We start from the raw sequence: 20,296 nt of genomic DNA, 5'->3' as shown, positions 1-20,296 counted from the left end.
ATTCCTGCATATGTTAAGTGTTGAACTATAATAAATACAACAATGTGTGTTTTTGAGGTGAAACATTAGTCTTTTCAGATTAGGGTTTTAGACCCTTAGTTTTTTTAAACAAAGAAGTATGACCAAAGTTAAGAGGACTGTAACTGTAGATTTGCATTCAGTCTTTTTTCCAAAGATGTGTGGTTTTTGTATCTTGTAGAAGAAGGTTTGTGAGCAGTTCTGAATTGGATTGACTAAAAGCAAAATAAGTTAATGATTTGCAGGGATTTTTTCCTATATTTGTAGCTATTAACTGTGGTTATTCTGAGCAAAAATAGTTTGGTTTTTTTTTTTCCCACTGAGTCCTCCATTTAAATGTTTAGCTTTTGGTGTTATAATTTGGTAACTATGTTTTACGTAGTTTGTAACTGATGTAAGCATTAAATTTTCAACATTTTATGTAATGCTAGGAATAAAATCTACATGTACCTTTTTAATACACTCTGATCATACTAACATCTTAGCATGCAATTACTGTAAAAGATATTACTTTATCCATGGCTGTGAAAGATATGACTAGCTTAAATTCTGTTTTCTACAGTGGCTCTTAATAAGAATATTAAGCTGACGGTGGATACTCTGGATCTGAGAAGGTTTGGCTTGTGGAAAAGTGATGATGGCTGTTCTTCAACAGCGATAATTTTCCTTTGGTTGTCGGTGGATTACATAGAAAAGATTGAAACCCAGTTAGGAAAGTTAGTTATCAGCAAGCCATGTGAGTAATATCTTTCCTTAAATTTAATTTAAAGGTCTAATATATGGCATGTCAGAAAAGCGGTTATTTTGCAGTTATATTTCTAGAATACTGAGGAAGCCTATATCTTTCTTTAAAGATAAGTTGGTTAGTTTTGCTTTTCTAAAATGCCTTGCTTTACTCTTATTTGGAAGGAAAATCTAACAATGTGATTCAAAACCACCACTACTTAATGAAAAGACCTTGTAACAGAATTCAATTGAAACGTGTGTGAGGAGGTCTTCTGCAATTAAGCTTGTCTATGAAGTATCTTTCCCTTATGGGATTTTAAGCGTTCTTACTTGAGCACTATATGCTAGACAAAAGGCTGGGCAGGTAAAGGCTGATTTGATCTTTGACAAGACTGCATTGGGCCATTGCATTATTATTGGAGAAAATTTCCACTAAGGGCCAAATGGGCTATTTAGCCTGTAGAGTCTTATGGACTGCCTCTTTTTGTTTTTCTAGCATGAAGTGCTGTAAAACTCAGTATAACTGAATATTCAGAGTGGTACAATCACACAAGGTTTTTACGTTAGCAAAATCATTGCAATATGATGTCTACGAAAATTATTATATCAGAGTTGCTTGTGTGAAATTCAGTGGTATGTTTACCCTGTACCACCACTCTATGAAGAAAAATTATAAGTAATGTTATCTTTACATAAGAAGCGCAGGTTGTTTGAAGTGAGAGACTGAGTGAAGTTTTAACAGTGAGTTACCTTTACTTGATGTAAGTTTATCAGCGTTAGTGGTAGTGTCTGTAGACAGAGCTCCCAATGAAATGAGCAGAATCTGAGAGACTTTTTAAACATTCTTGTTGTAGGAGAAACCTTCAGGAGCAGTTAGTAAATTTCTATGCTTGAATCTTATGTTTTTAAAATATGTAGTAATTCAAATATTTTGAAATATAGACTTGTTAAAACAAATCAGTGATGGTTTTACAGATTGTGGAAATGGTTGCTATGATTCTGCTCTGCCTTCTTAGTGTGTTAATATTAGAGGAAAATATATTGTGCTGGATCTGACAGCCTGAGAGGAGTGAGGCTGCTGCAGCTCCATGTCCCCAGGTCCAACAGTGGCAAGGCTGAAGTTGTCCAAATAGGTGGAGCATACAAAGCACACATGTACACCACCTATATACATAGCTGGCCACACAGATAATGCAGACACACGGCACTCACGCGGACACAGACAGCGTCAAAAACCTCATCCTGCTCCCCTTTTTGGCTAAGCAGGATGAGGGCCACTAATGAGACGAGACAATACATAACACAAGTATATGTGCAGGATGGATCCCTCTGTCAGCTGGGCTCAGACGCTCAGTCTGCTCAGTTGCTGTCCCTGGTTCCCAGTATCCCCAAACACTGGCACCTGGGTATGTAAGCTGCTGAGGCCAGTGCCAGTTCCTGGTACACACCATCATGTGCATGCATGTCCAGGACTCCTCTGGTCCTAATAGCTGACCCCCTGTGCTCTCATCCTTAGAGATTCATAGGCGGTCTCGCAGCCGGAGCTGTCCCTTAGGGACATGCTCACCCTCGTGGCTCCCATATTATACTTCACATATTCACCTACCTTGGCTTGATCTTTGCTAGCAACCACGCTCAGTTGCATGCACGTACTCGCTCCAGTTGCTGCACTCAGATCCTCATACACACACGTCGAATAGAGAGGCCCTCTCTCAGGAGAGAGTTAGGAAGGAATTTAATAAGAAGACGGGACAGTTTGTGTTTATCAATGCACAGATCATGGCCAGACAAGTGTATTGATCGGCAAAATATTTAGATGCAACTGATCCTTTTTATGTCCTTAGCCCTATATTTTCCCAAATCACCTAAATGCCTCCCTTTTCCTGCCTTTGGTTCTTCTCTTAAACATCAGATAATAAGTCCTGTGCAATCTCAGAATGCTCTTCCCCTGCATCCCATCATGTGTGCCTTATACCTTAGCAGCAACCCTTCCTCAGTCCAAAAGGTGCTCTGGCACTGACTCGTCTTGATGGGTTTCAGGTCTGGACTCTGGGGCTGAGGATTGCCTGGGACAGCCATGGGAAGGGCCAGACAGGGTATCGTCTTCTCCCAGTCCTTAATTAGGGTTCCTACCTTCTATCGTGCCTCTTTGCTGCTCTGGGCTTGTGAAGGTGGGCCTTTGGGCTGATGGTTGCTTTGATGAACGTGGCAGGGCATTATTTGGACTCCCACTGCTACCATTGCCTCGTTATGTTCCTTTGTGGGTATGCAGACAAGTTTTTTATCACATAACCTAATAGTTAATACTATCCATTCTCTCCTTTTTCCAGCCAAATCTAGTGAATTTGTATTTCTTGAACTGTCCAAACCACTCACAGAATGGGAAGAAGACAGGCTGACTGAATTCATTACAATTGTGAGCAAGAAGAACAGAGCACCAGATCTCTCTGAGGTTATGTCTTTGAAGCAAGCATTACCCTTGTTTAAGGACCTTTCTCCTGAAGAGAGCTCTTTTCTGAGTTACAGTAAGGATCTACTAAAGCAATGTATGCCAAAAGAAAATACCTCGGATGCTTGTAAACCTGCAGTTCAGGTTAGTGTGTGGGTGTTGCTTGATTTATCACCACCTGTTGGCATTCATACATTCTAGTAAATTTTAGATCAGCTGCCTTTCTTAATCCATAGCTCAAAAAAAAAGACTCACATTTTGTTATTCCTCTCTTACAATGAAGTAAGATTTCTAGTTTGTCCCGCAGAGAGATAGTGTAAAGACCTCATCGATAAGTGGCAAATACTGAGCTTTAGGATGACTTATGGTTGCCAGTGCCTAGAACCTCAGGGGTTTCCTTCCCTTGTGTCTCCAGGGCAGCAAGTTGGGAGTTAACAAAGTAATGAGTGATGGAGCTGTTTTTCAGTTGAGCTGGAAGTGAAAGGTGCAGCAGAGTATCTTGCTCTTCACCGACGTCTGTAGACATTCTTGTGTGGGCTCCACAGCTTGAAATGCTAAATGATTCCTAAGGCTGTTGGGGAGATGGGACTGTGCAAGTTAGTGTGTAAATACACCTCCACTGAGGCATAAATACCTCAACCCAACCCCACATCGTTGTCACTTCAGAAATTATATATGTTTGTTCCCATCAGTAAAAAACAGAGACAACAGATGAAATTGGAAACTGAAAAATTGAGCCAGCCAGTTCAAATCTGTGTAATTTTTAGGCAAATTAAGAACTAGATTTTCAAAACTTGCAAGCATTCATAGCTCCTAGTAAGACAGTCTGATACTTGTCTCCATCCTTTCAGGTCCTGTTTCTTCTCCAGAATCAGTGCTGTGTCAGTTGGCTGAATAATGCTTAAACAGTTTTAGAGAGAGGTTATGAACAGATGAAGACCTGTCATAATTTTAAAAGGGACATTTTTATTATCTGAGCAGTGGCAAGTTTGCCTAAATACTGATGTTTACACTTCTGCTCTCCAGCAAGATTCGTTTTCAGAGATGTAGGGTACCCCTGTGGGCTTTGGGCTTGGTCTTTGAGTGTTCTCTTCTACATATTGAGCTGTATAGTGCTTTTTACTATTGTTATTGTTTGAATTTTTTCTGGTAGGAATCAAAACCAGAAGTGGCCAGGCCTAGGTATGCCATTGCAAATAAGCAGAGTAGTGGTTGCTATTCTATCTCTTTGTTCTCTGCACTGAATGATGAATGGAAAGAAGTAAAAGAAACTGGAGCAGTTACGAAGTAAGTATATTTCATATAAAAAAGAAGGTGAAAATAAAACAAATTGAATAAACAAATTGCTGGAATAAAAGCTGTGGCTTAACTACCATCCTTGAGCTGATTTGAGTGTGGTGTGTGAAAGATGCTCTAGAAATCTAAAATTTCATAAAGTAGGAATGTAGTTATTCCTGTTCGTATCCTAATAGTTAATAGACAAGATGGATGTGTTACAGGATGACAGAAAATCTCACAGAAATTAGAGAATACGTAAACTGTGACTGCAGGCTTGTATGGATGCATCAATGGGAGGGTAGGGACCTTACGGCCTTTGTGAGGCCTCATGCCCATCTAAGTCCGTATCACAGCAAAACTATGGCAAACTTAAGCTGAGCCTTTTTTTAAATCTAAACAACGTCTCATTTCATTGTTCTGTCACACTCAGTAACTAGTTTGTCATACAATTTGCTAGTTAGTACAGGAGCTTGGTTGACAAAAGACGTTAGAAAATAAGAACACACAAATGTGCAATGCAGCAAGGTACTAGGAGAGCACTGACGTGCTTTAGTTCTGTCTGCGCTAGTCTGCTACTCCTCATACTTCTAGTACAGCAAACATGAGTGAAGTAAATTGCTCTGAAGAACTCTTGCCTTTTTTCATCATTATTTTTACTGGCAGTGTAGTAGTTGGTTTTGTTTCTGCAACAGCAAAAATGCTCAGTCCATGATTCCGGTTTAACAACTGTATTGCTTATCTAGAGCTTTTTAAATACTAGTGATAGAGGTACCTTGGGCAGTTTCAAACCACTTGTAGTGCTGCGTGGCATGTAAACCCAAGTTTCCTGCTTGGAAATGTGGAAGTCCTTATTGGAGTCTTAATGGATAGAAAATTATTATTCATTCATACTACTTGAGAATATGTCCCCATTTTATGTAGTTGTTTGTCAATTACGTTTATTAAAAATAGAAAACCAAGATGAAGATAAAAAATAAGCTCCATTTCAAAAGTTTTTCTCAAAGTTTCAGTGTGCATTGGGGTGCGTATTTCTTTCGTAACACAACTATTGGAGGAAGAAATGGTAAAGGACTTTTGAGTTAGTGGTTTTGAGAACTCCAGTTTTAATGGGTTTTCTAGAAAATCTACATGTTGAATAGTCATACTAAGAAGAATGAAGTCTGTTACTGTTATAATGTGATTTGTGTTTTCTAGTTTAATTGTTTATCCACCCCCACCTGCAAAAGGAGGGCTGGGAGTCACAAGAGAAGACCTAGAGTGCTTAGAATATGGAGAGTTTCTCAATGATGTCATCATTGATTTCTACCTTAAGTAAGTAATCACATCCTTAATTGTACCCTTCTTTCTGACACCTGATCTGGACTTGAATGTTACTGTAAATGTTGGTCACTAAATATGATAAAACAATTTCAGAAGTAATAGCATGATGAATTTGTAAGTTGGAGATTTTTTTAAAGCTTTTTGTGTATTCTTAGGAGTTTCATTTTCATCTGTTTCAATTTCATTCTTCATGTCCCTCTAAAGGGCTGTGATATAATCCAGAATAGCTGGGAAACAAAAGCCTCTTGACAAGCTCACAGAACAGAAAGTCCCGAGGAGTTTTAGGCAGGCAGTTAAACAAAGTAGAGGGTCTGTTCTAGCAGATTATTTACCAAGTGTGCATGAAGTGGAGCATGCTCTGCTATTCTGTGCAAGAGTTCAGGAACTCTTCTGATGCATAGCTCCTGCAGAAAGGAACATAGATAATACTTGAGGAAATTGTGCTTGGATCTCTTGCATCGTGCCATCCTGCTAAAGTTGCTAGTGAAAGCAAGTTTTCCAGAACCAGGCAACTGACAGGAAGCATAACCTGAGTATAATAAGTCATTAAAATAATTGTTCTTTTTAATCAGTAATGGTACTTTGTAGAAGAGGAATATAATAATGTCTTTCTTTCTTTCTTTCTTTGCTAGATACCTGTTGTTGGAGAAGGCGCCAAAACATCTTGCTGACCGTACACACATTTTTAGCAGTTTCTTCTATAAGTGCCTGACCAGGACAGAAAAAAACTCTGAGAGGGATCTCAAAGTTTCGTAAGTTCATTTTAGATGCCGTTATTATCAGAAACAAGCTGTTGTAAGTTCTGCAGACCTTTTCCTAATAAGGACATAAAATAGTAATCAGTGTTCTCCAAAGGATTAGTGGTTAAATGTTGTAACTCATAATTTAAGCATACTGGTGTTTTCCTGAATATGATTGAAAAGGTTTTCACCTGTCTCCAACTATCTGAATCTTTACGACAGACAGTTATTTTTGTATTTCTGTCTTTTTATTATGAACTCAGTGTTTTGCAAGTCATGCATAATTTTAAGAAATTGCACTCCAAAAAATATTTTTAGATTTACCATGTATTTCATTTTATATATTGGTAACAAGTTATTGACTAAATTTTTAGTAAGAAAATTTTCTTACGCACTAGGTTTACACATTTGTTTTTCAACACTTTAGCACACTGGAATTAGAGAGTTTCACAAAAAAGGTATCTAACAGCTTAAGAATGCTGTATCACTTTTTGTTTCCAGTGAAGACTATAAAGGGTAGGACCATCCCTAGCATACTTTATGTTCCTTCTCAACACTGATGTTTGAGAGCCCTGCCACTTCACTTACAGTGATGATCTGCCAGCAACGTTTATCCTATTTTCATCATTCAGTATATCTGTTTCTCTCTGAAGTGATTTTTCTTCTGTTATCCATTAAGTCCCCAGGTTTTTCATTCTACTGGCAAACAAGGCCACCTGCTCAGAGAGGTGTACCATATTGTTTATGTTAGCTTTCACCCAGAACTGACTGTGTGTTAAAGGGAAAAAATGTGACTTCTGTAATATTCTCAAAGACGTCTCAAAAATTCAAGGAGCTGTGCTTGACAGAATGTCTTCCATCCTTTTACTGTCTTCAGACCCTGAATGTTCTGAGGCGGAGACAAAATTACCGTGTTAAGAATGCTGTTGTGCCTAGATTCATTTTTACAAGACCATAACCTTCTTGGGGAGCTGGAATGGCACTCTTAATTCACTGTATTTCAAGGACTGTAGCTGCTCTGCATCAGGAGCAGGAGATAGCTTTGGAAATTCTACTTACTTATTTGGGCTTAGATACTTACCTGGTGATTATAGGTGGTTTGGGTTTTGTTTGTTTCTGTGGGGATTTTCGGATAAATGGATAGTGGAAAATTGGAGACTCTGCTGTTGTAAATGAAATTAATCTCAGGTGATGTAGCTACTTTAACTTGAAGACCCTTTGCTTCCCTTTCTTCATGCTGCTTAGGCAGTAGATGGAGCAAGCTGCTTCTATAAGTGCTTTCCCAAGTTGCAAACGTGACTCTAGAAGCACTGGGATCTTAAAAGAGGAAGGCAGGTAGCAGAGGAAATTTGCAGCAAATCTTCCCTTAATGCTGGTCCATGCGGAGTCCCATGGCACCTTTTTTCCATTTCTCACCTCTTTTCCTCCTGTTCCTCCTACACTGAAGTTATATTTCTTGATCCCAGATTAGGATAGAATCAGAATGGTAATAGGGTTGTCTCCTGAATTTTGCTTTCGGATCGTATTGGAGCTAAGGTCTATGAGTCGTTGGTTTCTATTTCAACTTCCGCAAACTAAAAGTGGAAAATCTAAAGGCTTCTTCTCAAATCTTTCTTATTCTCCTAGTTTCCTGTCCTCATGCTTTATGTCTGTAGGACTGGAAAAGAAATGTGCTCCAGTATTTCAAAGCTCAGGACTGGAGGGAATGTGTTTCAGTTTTGACTTTGCTGCAGGTGTGTTGCATGACCTTATGCAAGGTACTTAGCTTTTTCCTCCAAAAGATAAGATTGTCTGGCCAGGCCTTCAGAAGTGGTAGTGTGAAGTTCAATTCATGGATGTTTGCAAATTGCTATAAATCTGTTTTTATACTGGCTGGAGTTTAGATGAGATTTTTGCATTTAGTGTAGTAAATAATAATTCATGGAAAAACAACTGCAAGAAATCTTTTCAAGTATATGGATGATTTTTTACTAGAATAATTTAAGATAGTTTGGAAGTGGCTTGTTAGTCACTTGGGCTTAATGGTATGCTGGTTTGTTTTTCTTTTTTCCACTATTGTGGAAAATTTCAAGAGTAAATGTAAAACCCTTTGAGAAATTGGAAAGATGTAGTACTAGTGATCCCTATACATTGCTTTAATTAAAGAACAAATCCAAACAAAATTTGTCATTTGGTTTCTGCAGAGCGGCACAGAGAAGACACAGAAGAGTAAGAACATGGACTCGTCATATAAACATCTTCAGTAAAGATTATATCTTTGTGCCTGTGAATGAGAAGTAAGTTTATGTGTTTTAGAGACCTTTTCTGTTATTTAAGATATAAATATTTGAAAGTTATGTAATAAATATTTATGGCTGTAAGCTTGGATCACTGGAAATGAACATACTAGACTTTGAAGTAGTAACAGGTGTGGAATGAGTAATTCTGAAGTATCTTTGAAAGTTAAACTTCTTATTTAGATGTCTTCAGTGAACTTTGCATCTTTGTTTTTTGTTTTGCTGAAACAAAATGTATTTATGTATTTTTCAAAAAATTTTTGTGTCATTGTGATGATTCCTATGCACTTAAGTAATATTTCTATAAAGTCACAGGAACTCACACTAAGGGATCAGGAGTAGTACTTCCATGGTCTGTCCCTTGGTCTGGTTAAATAACTGACCTGCACATGGAAACTCCAATAAATCTGAATATTCATTGGAGTAACATACTCAGAACAGCTGCAGAAAGAGATGAGGCCAGAGGGGTGCCATATCTTGGCTGTATTCAGAACTGAGTTCATCATCACAGATGATTTTCTTTTTTTTGATAGTGTGGGATGGGTGGTGAGACACTCAAATTGCTGTGGTGGTTTTGTTGGTTTTTCTTCCTTAAATGAATTGATACTTATTTTTGCAGTTACGCCACAGTGCAAAATAAAAAAACAAGTGAGAGGATTAGCATGAGATGCTGTAAAGGAACATGACAATGATGGTTATGTGTTACAGAACAGTTGTCTGTGAGCTCTCGATGTTACATGAACTTTTCATTTCCTTTTCAGAACCAAATGTTTTACAGTTTTGATGTTTTCTCCCCCTTCTCCCCACTGCTGGACAGGTCTCATTGGTACATTGCAGTTATCTGTTTTCCTTGGTTAGAAGAACCTGTGTATGAGGAGTGTCCCCATCAGAATTCATTATATCGTCAGCCTCAACAGTCTCCACTTCAGTCAGAGAGTGAACAGGCTAGAACTGGCTCAGTGTTGGCCTTTCCTGGTAACTGCAAGGATGAGGAAGAAATGGATGCTGACAGAAATTTATTCTCAAGAGGTAGGTAATCTAGAAGGAAGTTATGTCAAGCCATATACAATTCCAATACTGTCTTAATCCTTGAAGGAGGGATACGATGTCTTAAACGTATCTTTCATGTCAAGATTATGTAGTATGTTTTAATATTACCACGCATAGCAAGGACCGCGCTGTGTTCTTGTTGACTGCAGCTCGGGAAAACACTGAAAGGTACATGTAAAATCAGTGGCTCAGATCCCATCATGAGTGGAGAGTTCTTGGATTTCAGTAAGAATTTTATTAGCAAGAAAGGCCCTCAGTAACTCCTCTGTTTAAACATTCAGAAAGGAAGCAAAATGAGTTTATACTTCACTATCATATTTTTAATACTAATAATAATGAATCTGAAAATTAATATTTCAGTTAGGAAATACTTTCGTAAAACTTCTTAATTTGTTCTTTTATACTAGATGGCAGTGAAATTCCTCCTTCTGCTTCTGTCCTGGATTCGGGTATTTCTAAGGTAAGTGCCTTTTTGTACTGACAGAGGAAATACATATTACTCTATTTCTGAAGGCTCTGAGACTTGACCAAGTGATTTTGTATCAATCTTTTTCACAGTAGCTGTTGATGGTCAAGTTGGTTGGGGCTCTGAGCAACCTGATGTAGTTAAAGATGTCCCTGCTTATTGCAGGGGAGTTGGGCTAGATGGCCTTTAAAGGTCTCTTGCAACCCAAACATTATGTTATTCTACAATTCTGTGATGTTTATATGGCCTGCAGCTTGTGCAAGGCGCTTTGAATTACGCTGAAGTCCTCCTTTGCCTACTTTTTAAAAAAGTATTTATCAGTTTCTCCCTTTCTGAAATGGGAACCTCTCTGGCCTTACCTTTGACATTTGGGTTTGCAATTGTATTTTTCTAAGGTTACTTTTATTTTCTCTTCTCCCAGATCTCCCTAAGTAATTCCGAAAGGCAGATTTGTAAAAGGTATGTTTCTGTTTTCATACCAATATTGTATCATTAAATTATAGTAAGAAATTCTTTAGTAGTTCAGTTATTTTCATAAAGCCACGGCTGAAGGGACTTTTTTCCACATTTGTTTAGATATTGATGCTCTTGTTAAACTGTACTGAAACAAAATATTTTCTTCATTAGTGTTGCTAATAAAAGGCTAAAATTATTTGTATGTTTGGTTTTTTTGTGTACAGGCCTTGTATACTCATCTTAGATTCCTTGAAAGCTGATTCCATGCAGAAGACAGCTCAGGTTTTGAGAGAGTAAGTAACTACAGTTTCTGTGTACTAGCAAGAGATGCTGCTGGTCATATTGCGAAGTTCAAAATACTTTTCTCTTTAAAGGCATACATTTCTAATGCCAAAGAAAACTGGTGTCACAACAAAGAAAATTGTATAAGTAATACAGAAGCTTGTGTGAAAAGCCTGTCTTTGTTCTGCAGCCCAGATATAATGCAAAAATTGTGAAGTGGACAGTCTTTTTGAAATTGAAAAAAAACCAAAAACAAAACCACCGAATTAAAAGAAGAGGGGGTTTTGGTTTTTTTAATCCCTTCCAGTTCAGCAATGGAGGGTGTTTTTATGGGTAGAAAAACAGATTCTTTAAAACGAACACTTTGAAATTTCAATAATTCATTTTCCAAAGGGCTGATCTAATTTTTTTATGGGGCTTACTGAATTAGTGTCAAATCTAGTCTTGTCTAAGTGCAAAAAAAATAGAAACTAGGCTGAAGGCTGTCTAAAATCTTGATGTAACAATGTAGTCATATTGGAATGATACTATTGGCTTTGACAAGTGAGACTAAAAATACATTCAATCTTTTACATGATAAGTATTGAGAGAATGTCTTCAAACTTTTAGTACTTTCACACACTCCTAATGACTTGAAAATCTATCAACAACTTTTTAAAAAGTTGCTAAAATCAAATATTTGAAGCTAAACAGAATTATTCTTTTTGTTCTCTGTATTCATTTAACTGAAAGGAATAAAAATCTGTAAGCCAAATATTACGTCATCCTTATAAAAGTAAATTCTTCAAAATACTAAGTAAGGCTAAATGAGAATCAGAAATTTTTGTGAAACAGTCTTTTCCCTAGATATAGAGGTCTTCCCACCATGTCTTGGGAGGAAGAATGAAATAGCAGTTATTACCGTTGTTAATATTATTAATCTCTGTGGAATGTATTAACTTAGTGCTCTGTGCTTTGAGCTGCTCCTGGGATTGAAATTCCAGAGAGGCTGGTTTCCTGGAGTTCAGAGAGGTATAATGAAAAGTCAGAAAAGAAAGAGGTGATTTATGGAGTTGTGAGGTAGAGGTCTGCTTCCCAGACTTCCCTTACTCCTTCAGTTTGCTGTTATATCCTGAAAGCAAAAGTTTAAGGAAATTGATGCAGGGGTTCTGTGACCTCTGCTTTCCTTGAGCTGATTTTTATTGTGTTTTGGGCAGTGGCCAGGCTCAAACAAATTAATTACAAAGTCTACAGTCATAGGTTCTTGCGTCTTCTAGGGAATGCACTTCACTGAACTGTCTTCATCTTTGAATTTTTTCATATTTGCCTTCTTTTCACAGTTGTCATATTCCCCAAAAACTCTTTTGGGTGTTTTATATCTATTTTTATTCTCAGAATTGCAAAGACTTGGGGCTTTCAGAAGTCAAACACAAGGTCTGACTTAATGTATGTATTTTTAACTCCCTAAAATCAGACCTTACGTTTGATTTTTCACAAGCCCTGAGCCTTTGCAGCTCTGACTGAAGTCAGCAGTTAACAGTTGCTCTTGAAAATCAGACCCTTGTGCTTTTAATCCCATCTTCAAAATCAGTGGCCAGCCCAGAATGTGGGGTCAGTGAGTTGCTACTGAAGCACAACAACAACAGAAAAGCCTGATAAATCATAATAATAAATCATTATTAAAGAAGTGATCCCTTAAAGGTTTTAACAAATCTTTGTGTACTTCATACGCTAGTAGGTTGCAAGGGTTATATTGGTGCAATTGTAACTGAGGTTGTTGGCACAGTGAATTCTAAGGATTTTTTTAATGGTTTGCTTAGGTTAAAAAACCACTGCTAACCTCTTACGATGAATCCAGGAAAAATCTGTGTGATAGCCAAGGAAGATTACTTGAGTTCTTCCTTTAGTTAAGGTTTCTAAATGTACTGGTATCCTAATAGCTTGAAGAAGGTCAACAAAAATAACCATTTTAAAATAGTATCATGCATCTTTCTGGTTTGTATATTGCATATGATGTGGTAGAGATGCCTCTGAGTGTGACAGAGTATTGGATAGTGGAAATCATGTTGTTCTTTGTATGAATTTCTTTGATAGATTCTTTAGAAGAAATTAGTTAAAGCTATTTTAGCTTTTTGGCCAGCTCCGGATCAATATTGCATAGTATCCCAAAATGCATTGATCTTGTGAGTTGAGTACTTAATCCATTTACTTTTGTTTGTAGGTACCTTGAAGTAGAATGGGAAGCTAAACGAAAGACACATCGAGAATTCAATAAATTAACAATGATTGACCTGCATCCCAGAGTGCCTAAACAAGATAACAGCAGTGATTGTGGGGTCTATTTGCTGCAGTATGTGGAAAGCTTCTTTCAGGTGAAAATGGAAACTACCTTCCCCTTTCCCCGAAATTACCTTAAACCCCAGAAAACTTTGAGAGAAATAGCCAGAGAGAAAAAGCCTGTGATGCTCAGCCTCAGAAGTGTCAAAGCCATTTGAGGAAGAGAAGATAAAACCTGTTCTTTGAGTAGTGTCAGGGGTCTTTGTATCTGGAGCACAGACAGTTTCTCATCTGTGTTGGCACACATTTCTGACCTTGTAGTTGAATGTTGATTTTACATCGACACATTCAATATCCCTAACTATTTGGATGTATTTGGAGTTTATTTAGTATACACATTTCTGGCCTACAGATGTTACAAAGGCATCTTTTCTGTGCATCTCTTGTAGCCTCTAAAACTTTGGTCAACTTCTGTGTTGGCCTTCGAGTGGCTCTGCTGGCAGAAGTTTCTGCAGGGGGGAGTTGGGGGGAAGGACAAATCATTAAAAGGAAATGCACAGAGCTAAGGGAGCCTGGCTTTCCTGTACAACACATACCTTTAAACATCTGCAGGTGTCCTCTTGCTCTGTCCTTTGAATGGCTCTGCTTGTTTGATGCTTATATGTTCTGTCTGAGAGTCCTGTGCATGGAAGGCCTTGTGTCGGGCCTTGGGCAGTGGACAGCTTTTTCCTCTGTAGTAGAACAGATTGCCATTCCAAGGCATGTGTACAGTAATGCATGTGGTGTGGGGAATAAATGTGAGGAATTGGAGATCTGTGTACAGTTGCAGGGCTGTGATCTTGTTGAGGTCACGGGGATGTGGTGGGATAGCTCACATGACTGGGGTGCTGTGATGGATAGATACAGGCTCTTTAGGAAAGGTAGCCTAGGAAGACAAGAAGGTAAGGGTTACCCTTGATATGAGAGAATAGCTGGAGGGCATGGAGCTCTGCCTAGGGTTGGTTGAGGAGCCAACTGAGAGTCTCTGGGTGGTGATTAAATAGCAGACTAATATGGGTGATGTAGTACTCGGCATCTGCGGTAGGCCATCTAATCAGGAAGAACAAGTGGATGAGGCCTTCTGTGCACAGCTAGAAGCAGCCTCGCATTCATAGACACTGATGCCTGGTGGGGGACTTTAACCACCCTGACATCTGCTGGAAGGACAACAGAGAAGGATGTAAGTAATCCAGGAGGTTCCTAGAGACCATCAATGACAGCTTCCTGACCCAAGTGATAGAGGAGCCAGGGAGAGGTGCTCTGCTGGACGACATACTCATAAGAAAGGAAGGTCTGGTTGGGGATATAAAGGTCAAAACCAGCCTTGGCTGCAGTAACTGTAAGATAGTGCAGTTCAGGATCATGAGAGGAAGGAGCTAGGAAAAAACCAAAATCACAAGCCTGGACCTTGGCCTCTTCAGGGATCTGCTTGGAAGAGTTCCATGGCATGAGACCCTGGAGGGAAAAGAGGTCCAAGAAGACTGGTTCATATTCAAAGAACTCTATCTCCAAGGCAAGGAACTGTTAATTCAAACAAGCAGGAAATCAAGCAAAGATGCCAGGTGGCCTGCATGGGTAGAGGAAGCAGTTCCTGGCAAACTCAAACATAAAAAAGAAACACACAAGACAGAACTAGGGACAGGTAACCTGGGAGGAAAATAGAGGCACTGTCCAAGCATGCAGAGATGTAATTCAGAAAGCCAAACCCAGCTAGAGTTTAGTCTAGTGAGGTATGTCAAATGGAACAAGAAGGGCATCTGTAATTACGTAAGCAGCAAAAGGAAAACTAGAAATGTGTATTGACTGCTGAATGGTGCAGGGGCCGTGGTGACACAGGACATGGAAAAGACTGAGCTTCTGAATGCCTTCTTCATCTCACTCTTTGCTAACAAGTCTGGTGTTCAGGAGTCCCAGGCCCTAGAGACTGGGGAAAAGACTGGAGCAAGCAAGACGTACCCCTGCTGGAAGAGGATCACACTAGGGAATACTTAAACTGGACATTCATAAGTCTGTGAGCCTGGAGAGATGCTCCCATGAGTGCTGATTTTGCTGGCTGATATCATTGTGAGACCACTCTTGATAATCTGTGAATGATTGTGGTAGTCAGGAGAGGAGTGGAAGAAATGTGGATGGACTGCTAGACAGGGATCAGGAGAGCAAAGTCCCTCCCACTGTAAGAGATGATTGGATTCATGACCACCTGAGGAACCTGTACGTACATGACTATGGGACCTAACATGCTGCATCCCAGAGTGCTGAGGGAATGGGCTGATGCAGTTGCCAAGTCACTCCCCATGATACTTGAAAAGTCCTGTCAGTCAGGTGAAATCCCTGGTGACTGGAAGAAGGGAAACATTGCACCATTTTTAAAGAGGATGGAAAGGAGGAGCCTGGGAACTACCGATCTTGTCAGCCTTGTCTCTGGGCCTGGAAAGATCATGGAACAGTCCCTCCTAGAAGCTATGCTAAGGCACATGGGGGACAGGGAGGTGATTTGAGACAGCCAGCATGGCTTCAGCAGGGGTAAATCCTGACTGACCAACCTAGTGGCCTTCTATAACAGTGACTACATTAGTGGGCAAAGGAAGAGCTATGGATGTTAGCTATCTGGACTTCTGTAAAACCTTTGACATGGTCCCGTGCAACATCCTTTTTTAAACTGGAGAGAGATGGATTTGGTGGGTGGACTGTTTGGTAGATAACGAATTGTGGTTGGATGGTCACATCCAGAGGGTAGTGGTCAATGGCTTGATATCCAGATGGAGATCAATGACAAGTGGTGTCCCTCAGGAGTCTGTACTGTGACCAGTGTGGTTTAGTATCTTCCCAGACAGTGGGATCAAGTGTACCATCAGCAAGCTTGCAGGTGACACCAAGCTGAGTGGTACAGTTGACATGCCTGAGGGATGGAATGCCATCCAGAGGGACCTGGACAATCTTGAGAGTGGGCCCGTGTAAAGCTCATGACGTTCAACAAGGCCAAGTGCAAGGTCCTGCATCTGGGTCAAGGCAACCACCTGTTTCAGTACAGGTTGAGGGATGATAGAATTTGAAGCAGCCCTGTGAAGAAGGACTTGGGGGTACTGGTGGTTGAAAAGCTGGACGTGGACTGCAAATGTGCACTCATAGCCCAGAAAGCCAACTGTATCCTAGGCTGCATCAGAAGAAGTGTGGCCGGTGGGTTGAGGGAAGTGATTCTGCTGCTTTACTCCGCTCTGGCAAGACCTCACCAGAGCATACTACATGCATCTTTGGAGTCCTTAGCAGAAGGACATTAGCCTGTTGGAAAGGATCCAGAGGAGGGCCATGAAAATGATCTGAAGTCTGGAGCACCTCTGCTCTGAGGACAGGCTGAGAGAGTTGGGGTTGTTCAGTCTGTAGAAGAGAAGGCTCTGGGGAGACTTAAAGTACTACAAGAAAGATGGGGACAGAATTTTTAGCAAGGCCTGTTGTGACAGGACAAGGGGTGATGGTTTAAAACTGAAAGGGGAGATTTAGACTAGGTAAAAGGAAGGATGTTTTTTACACTGAGGATAGTGAAACACTGGCACAGTTTGCTCAGAGAAGGTGGTAGAAGCCTCATCTCTGGAAACATTCAAGGTCAGGGCAACCTTATCTAGTTGGTCGTGTCCCTTGGCCGGTGGGTTGAGGGAAGTGATTCTGCTGCTTTACTCCGCTCTGGCAAGACCTCACCAGAGCATACTACATGCATCTTTGGAGTCCTTAGCAGAAGGACATTAGCCTGTTGGAAAGGATCCAGAGGAGGGCCATGAAAATGATCTGAAGTCTGGAGCACCTCTGCTCTGAGGACAGGCTGAGAGAGTTGGGGTTGTTCAGTCTGTAGAAGAGAAGGCTCTGGGGAGACTTAAAGTACTACAAGAAAGATGGGGACAGAATTTTTAGCAAGGCCTGTTGTGACAGGACAAGGGGTGATGGTTTAAAACTGAAAGGGGAGATTTAGACTAGGTAAAAGGAAGGATGTTTTTTACACTGAGGATAGTGAAACACTGGCACAGTTTGCTCAGAGAAGGTGGTAGAAGCCTCATCTCTGGAAACATTCAAGGTCAGGGCAACCTTATCTAGTTGGTCGTGTCCCTTCTCACTGCAGGGGGATTGGTTCCAACCCAAAACATTCTATCATTATATGAAAGCAAATGTTGCTTCATTTTTCTGCAATGTTCTTTCATGTTTCTGCCTTCAGAAAAGGCAGAAAAGGAAGGACCTGGGGAGCAAAGACTCACCTTGATCCCTGGGAACATGGTGGAGATCATGATCCCTGGGAACAGCAACTCACCTTGATCGCTGGGAACATGATGGAGCACCTAATCCTGTAAACAATTTCTAGACATGTGAAAAACAAGGGGATTGAGAGTAGTCAGCATGGATTTACAAAGGTGGGGAGGGAGTTGTGCTTGACCAACGTGATAACCTTTTATGTTGAAATGACTGGCTTTTTTAGTGGAGATGGAGCACCTAATCCTGTAAACAATTTCTAGACATGTGAAAAACAAGGGGATTGAGAGTAGTCAGCATGGATTTACAAAGGTGGGGAGGGAGTTGTGCTTGACCAACGTGATAACCTTTTATGTTGAAATGACTGGCTTGTTAGATGAGGGGAGAGCAGTGGATATTGTCTACCTGGTCTTCAGCAAGACCTTTGACTCTGTGTGCCTTAAGATTATTGTAGAGAAGCTGATGGAATATGGGCTGGATGAACAGCCAGTTCAGACAGTTTGTTGGATTGAAAACTGGGTGACTGGATGGGTCCAACGGTGGTGATCAATGGCAGACTAGTTGGAAGCTGGTAACTAGCAGCTGAGTTCAGTCCTGTTTAACATCTTCATTAATGATCTGGGTGTTAGGGCACAGTGCACCCTCAGCATGTTCACAGATGATGCGAAACTGGGAGAAGTGGCTGATACACCAGAAGGTCGTGGTGCCATCTAGAGGTATCTTGAGATGCTGGAGAACAAGCTGACAGGAACCTCTTGAAGTTCAACAAGAAGTGTAGAGTCCTGCACCCAGGGAGTAACAGCCTCAGGCACCAATATATATGCTGGGAGTCACCAAGATGGAAAGCAGCTTTGCAGAAAAGGACCTAAGGGTCCTGCTGGACACCAAGTTGAACATGCACCAGAGGCACGTCCTTGTGGCAAAGGAAATAGCAGTATCCTGGTCTATATTAGGATGAATGATACCAGCAGGTTGAGGGAGGTGATTCTTCCCCTCCCTCAGTGCTGTGTCCAGTCTGTTCTGGTCTCTACAGTATGAGAGAGAGATAGTGCTATTGGAGACAGTCCACCAAAGGGTCGCAAAGATGATTAAGGTGCTGGAGTATTTCTCCTATGAGAAAAGGTTGAGAGAAGGCTCAGCCGGGGGGATCCTATCAGTGTGTACAAATACCTGAAAGGTATTTGTGAATATGTGAATTGGTGAAAAATGGACAGACCCCTCTGAACGTAAGGAAATGTGTGGGGTTTGGGTTTTTGGTTTTTTGTTTTGGTGGGTTTTTTTTCTCTCCACTGTGAGGGTGATCAAGTGCTGGTAGTTTGCTATGATGTTCAAAAGTTGTCTGGACGTGGTCCTGGCAACTGGCTCTAGGTGGCAGTGCTCGAGAAGAGGGTTGGATCAGATGACCTACAGAAGTTCCTTCAATCCTCAGTCATTCTGTGATAGATGGGTGGAGTTCTCATGCAGGTAGAAAATGAAATTCTTTACCAATGCTTTTGAACTTCCTGTTCTCTAACAGTGGGGTCATATTCTGCTTGTAGAAGCAAGGCTGGGACAAGGTGGTTGTAATTTGTCCTAAACATACCAGGGCTTATAGACTACAAGTCATGTAGTCTACAAGCAAAGTATTTCACTTTTGCTTTTTCAGTTTATTATATTCTACTTTATTCAAAGGAAGGAGAAAGAGAAATAGGAGAAAGAGAAATAGGAGAATGTCAAAAAAATGAAGAAGGAAAGAGAGGAAAGAAAATTGACTTTGGCAAATCAGATGTGATGTTACTGTCTTACTGCTAAAGCTGCCAGCATTTCTCAGCCATTTCAGTTTGCTGCCATCTCTCATTCCGAATGCTGTCCCTCTCATGTCCTGCTAACACTGCCAGCAGTGTTCTTGCTTCTGTGTTGTATTCTATCAGACAGACCAGCTCATGACAGAAAAGCACATGCCTGAGGCAGCAAAACCTCAGCATCCTTAACCGCTCTATGCTTGATCCTTCCCTGTGGTGTGATTGTACATGAGTGTTTTGTGACTGGTGCATCTGTCCCTTGTTAGATGTCAAGAGTGTGTCTAGTTGTATCAGAATGCATGGAATCTGCCTTGAACGTGCACTTATGCTGATGTATCTTTACCATGAGTAGCTTGTGGTAACTGTATGTGTGTGTGTTTGATTACTTTGGAGGAACTGAAATTTGACTTTGAAGCCTATCTCTTTCATGGGAACTTGTTTGTGCCTCCTTGATCTCAGCAGTAATGGAACGGTTTGAAATTCTTTTTGAAGGTTGCTTTAAGAAATTCATGCTGTAAATACTTGTTTTTCTGTTTCCAGAATCCTATAGTTAACTTTGAACAGCCACTGCATCTGGAGAAGTGGTTCCCTCGTCAGCTGATCAGAAGCAAAAGAGAAGAAATTCGAGACTTGATCTTGCAATTGCACTTTCAACAGCATAGTGGCAGCAGCAGCTAATAAATCTAAGCCAGACCTGTCAAAGAATGTTGCTGTATAAAGTAACTGGAACTCTGCTTAGCAGCGTTTGAGATCTTTCTGCCTTGCAAGGAAGAAAAAAAAAAACACTCAAGAAATACTTCATTTGTTCAGTGTGTATTTATTTAAATATTTGTTTCTCATTTGGGTTGTGTCATCATAGAATGCAGTTGTGAGCAGGAAAGGAGAAGGTTGTAGATAAAAGTGTAAGTTAAAGCTAATACATATGG

General features: G+C 40.3%; 1 protein-coding gene across 1 annotated transcript in view; it reads left to right on the top strand.

Annotated features, from left to right (window-relative positions):
• Nucleotides 1–20,048, top strand: part of SENP7 (SUMO1/sentrin specific peptidase 7) — a 43,761-nt gene extending 23,713 nt beyond the window's left edge. Inside the window, exons 12-23 of the mRNA XM_010143197.1 lie at nt 581–754; nt 3,075–3,337; nt 4,347–4,480; nt 5,666–5,782; nt 6,424–6,543; nt 8,715–8,807; nt 9,625–9,836; nt 10,265–10,317; nt 10,745–10,782; nt 11,004–11,072; nt 13,262–13,412; nt 19,911–20,048. Of these exons, the coding sequence (XP_010141499.1) occupies nt 581–754; nt 3,075–3,337; nt 4,347–4,480; nt 5,666–5,782; nt 6,424–6,543; nt 8,715–8,807; nt 9,625–9,836; nt 10,265–10,317; nt 10,745–10,782; nt 11,004–11,072; nt 13,262–13,412; nt 19,911–20,048 (1,562 nt within the window). The remainder of the gene's footprint in view (nt 1–580; nt 755–3,074; nt 3,338–4,346; nt 4,481–5,665; nt 5,783–6,423; nt 6,544–8,714; nt 8,808–9,624; nt 9,837–10,264; nt 10,318–10,744; nt 10,783–11,003; nt 11,073–13,261; nt 13,413–19,910) is intronic.
• The last annotated feature ends 248 nt before the right edge of the window (nt 20,049–20,296 follow it).

The sequence above is a fragment of the Buceros rhinoceros genome, unplaced genomic scaffold, assembly GCF_000710305.1.
Source record: "Buceros rhinoceros silvestris isolate BGI_N320 unplaced genomic scaffold, ASM71030v1 scaffold9209, whole genome shotgun sequence".
Taxonomy (NCBI): Eukaryota; Metazoa; Chordata; class Aves; order Bucerotiformes; family Bucerotidae; genus Buceros; species Buceros rhinoceros.
Note: the sequence above shows the minus strand (reverse complement) of the source record. Positions and strands in the feature narration are given on the sequence as shown.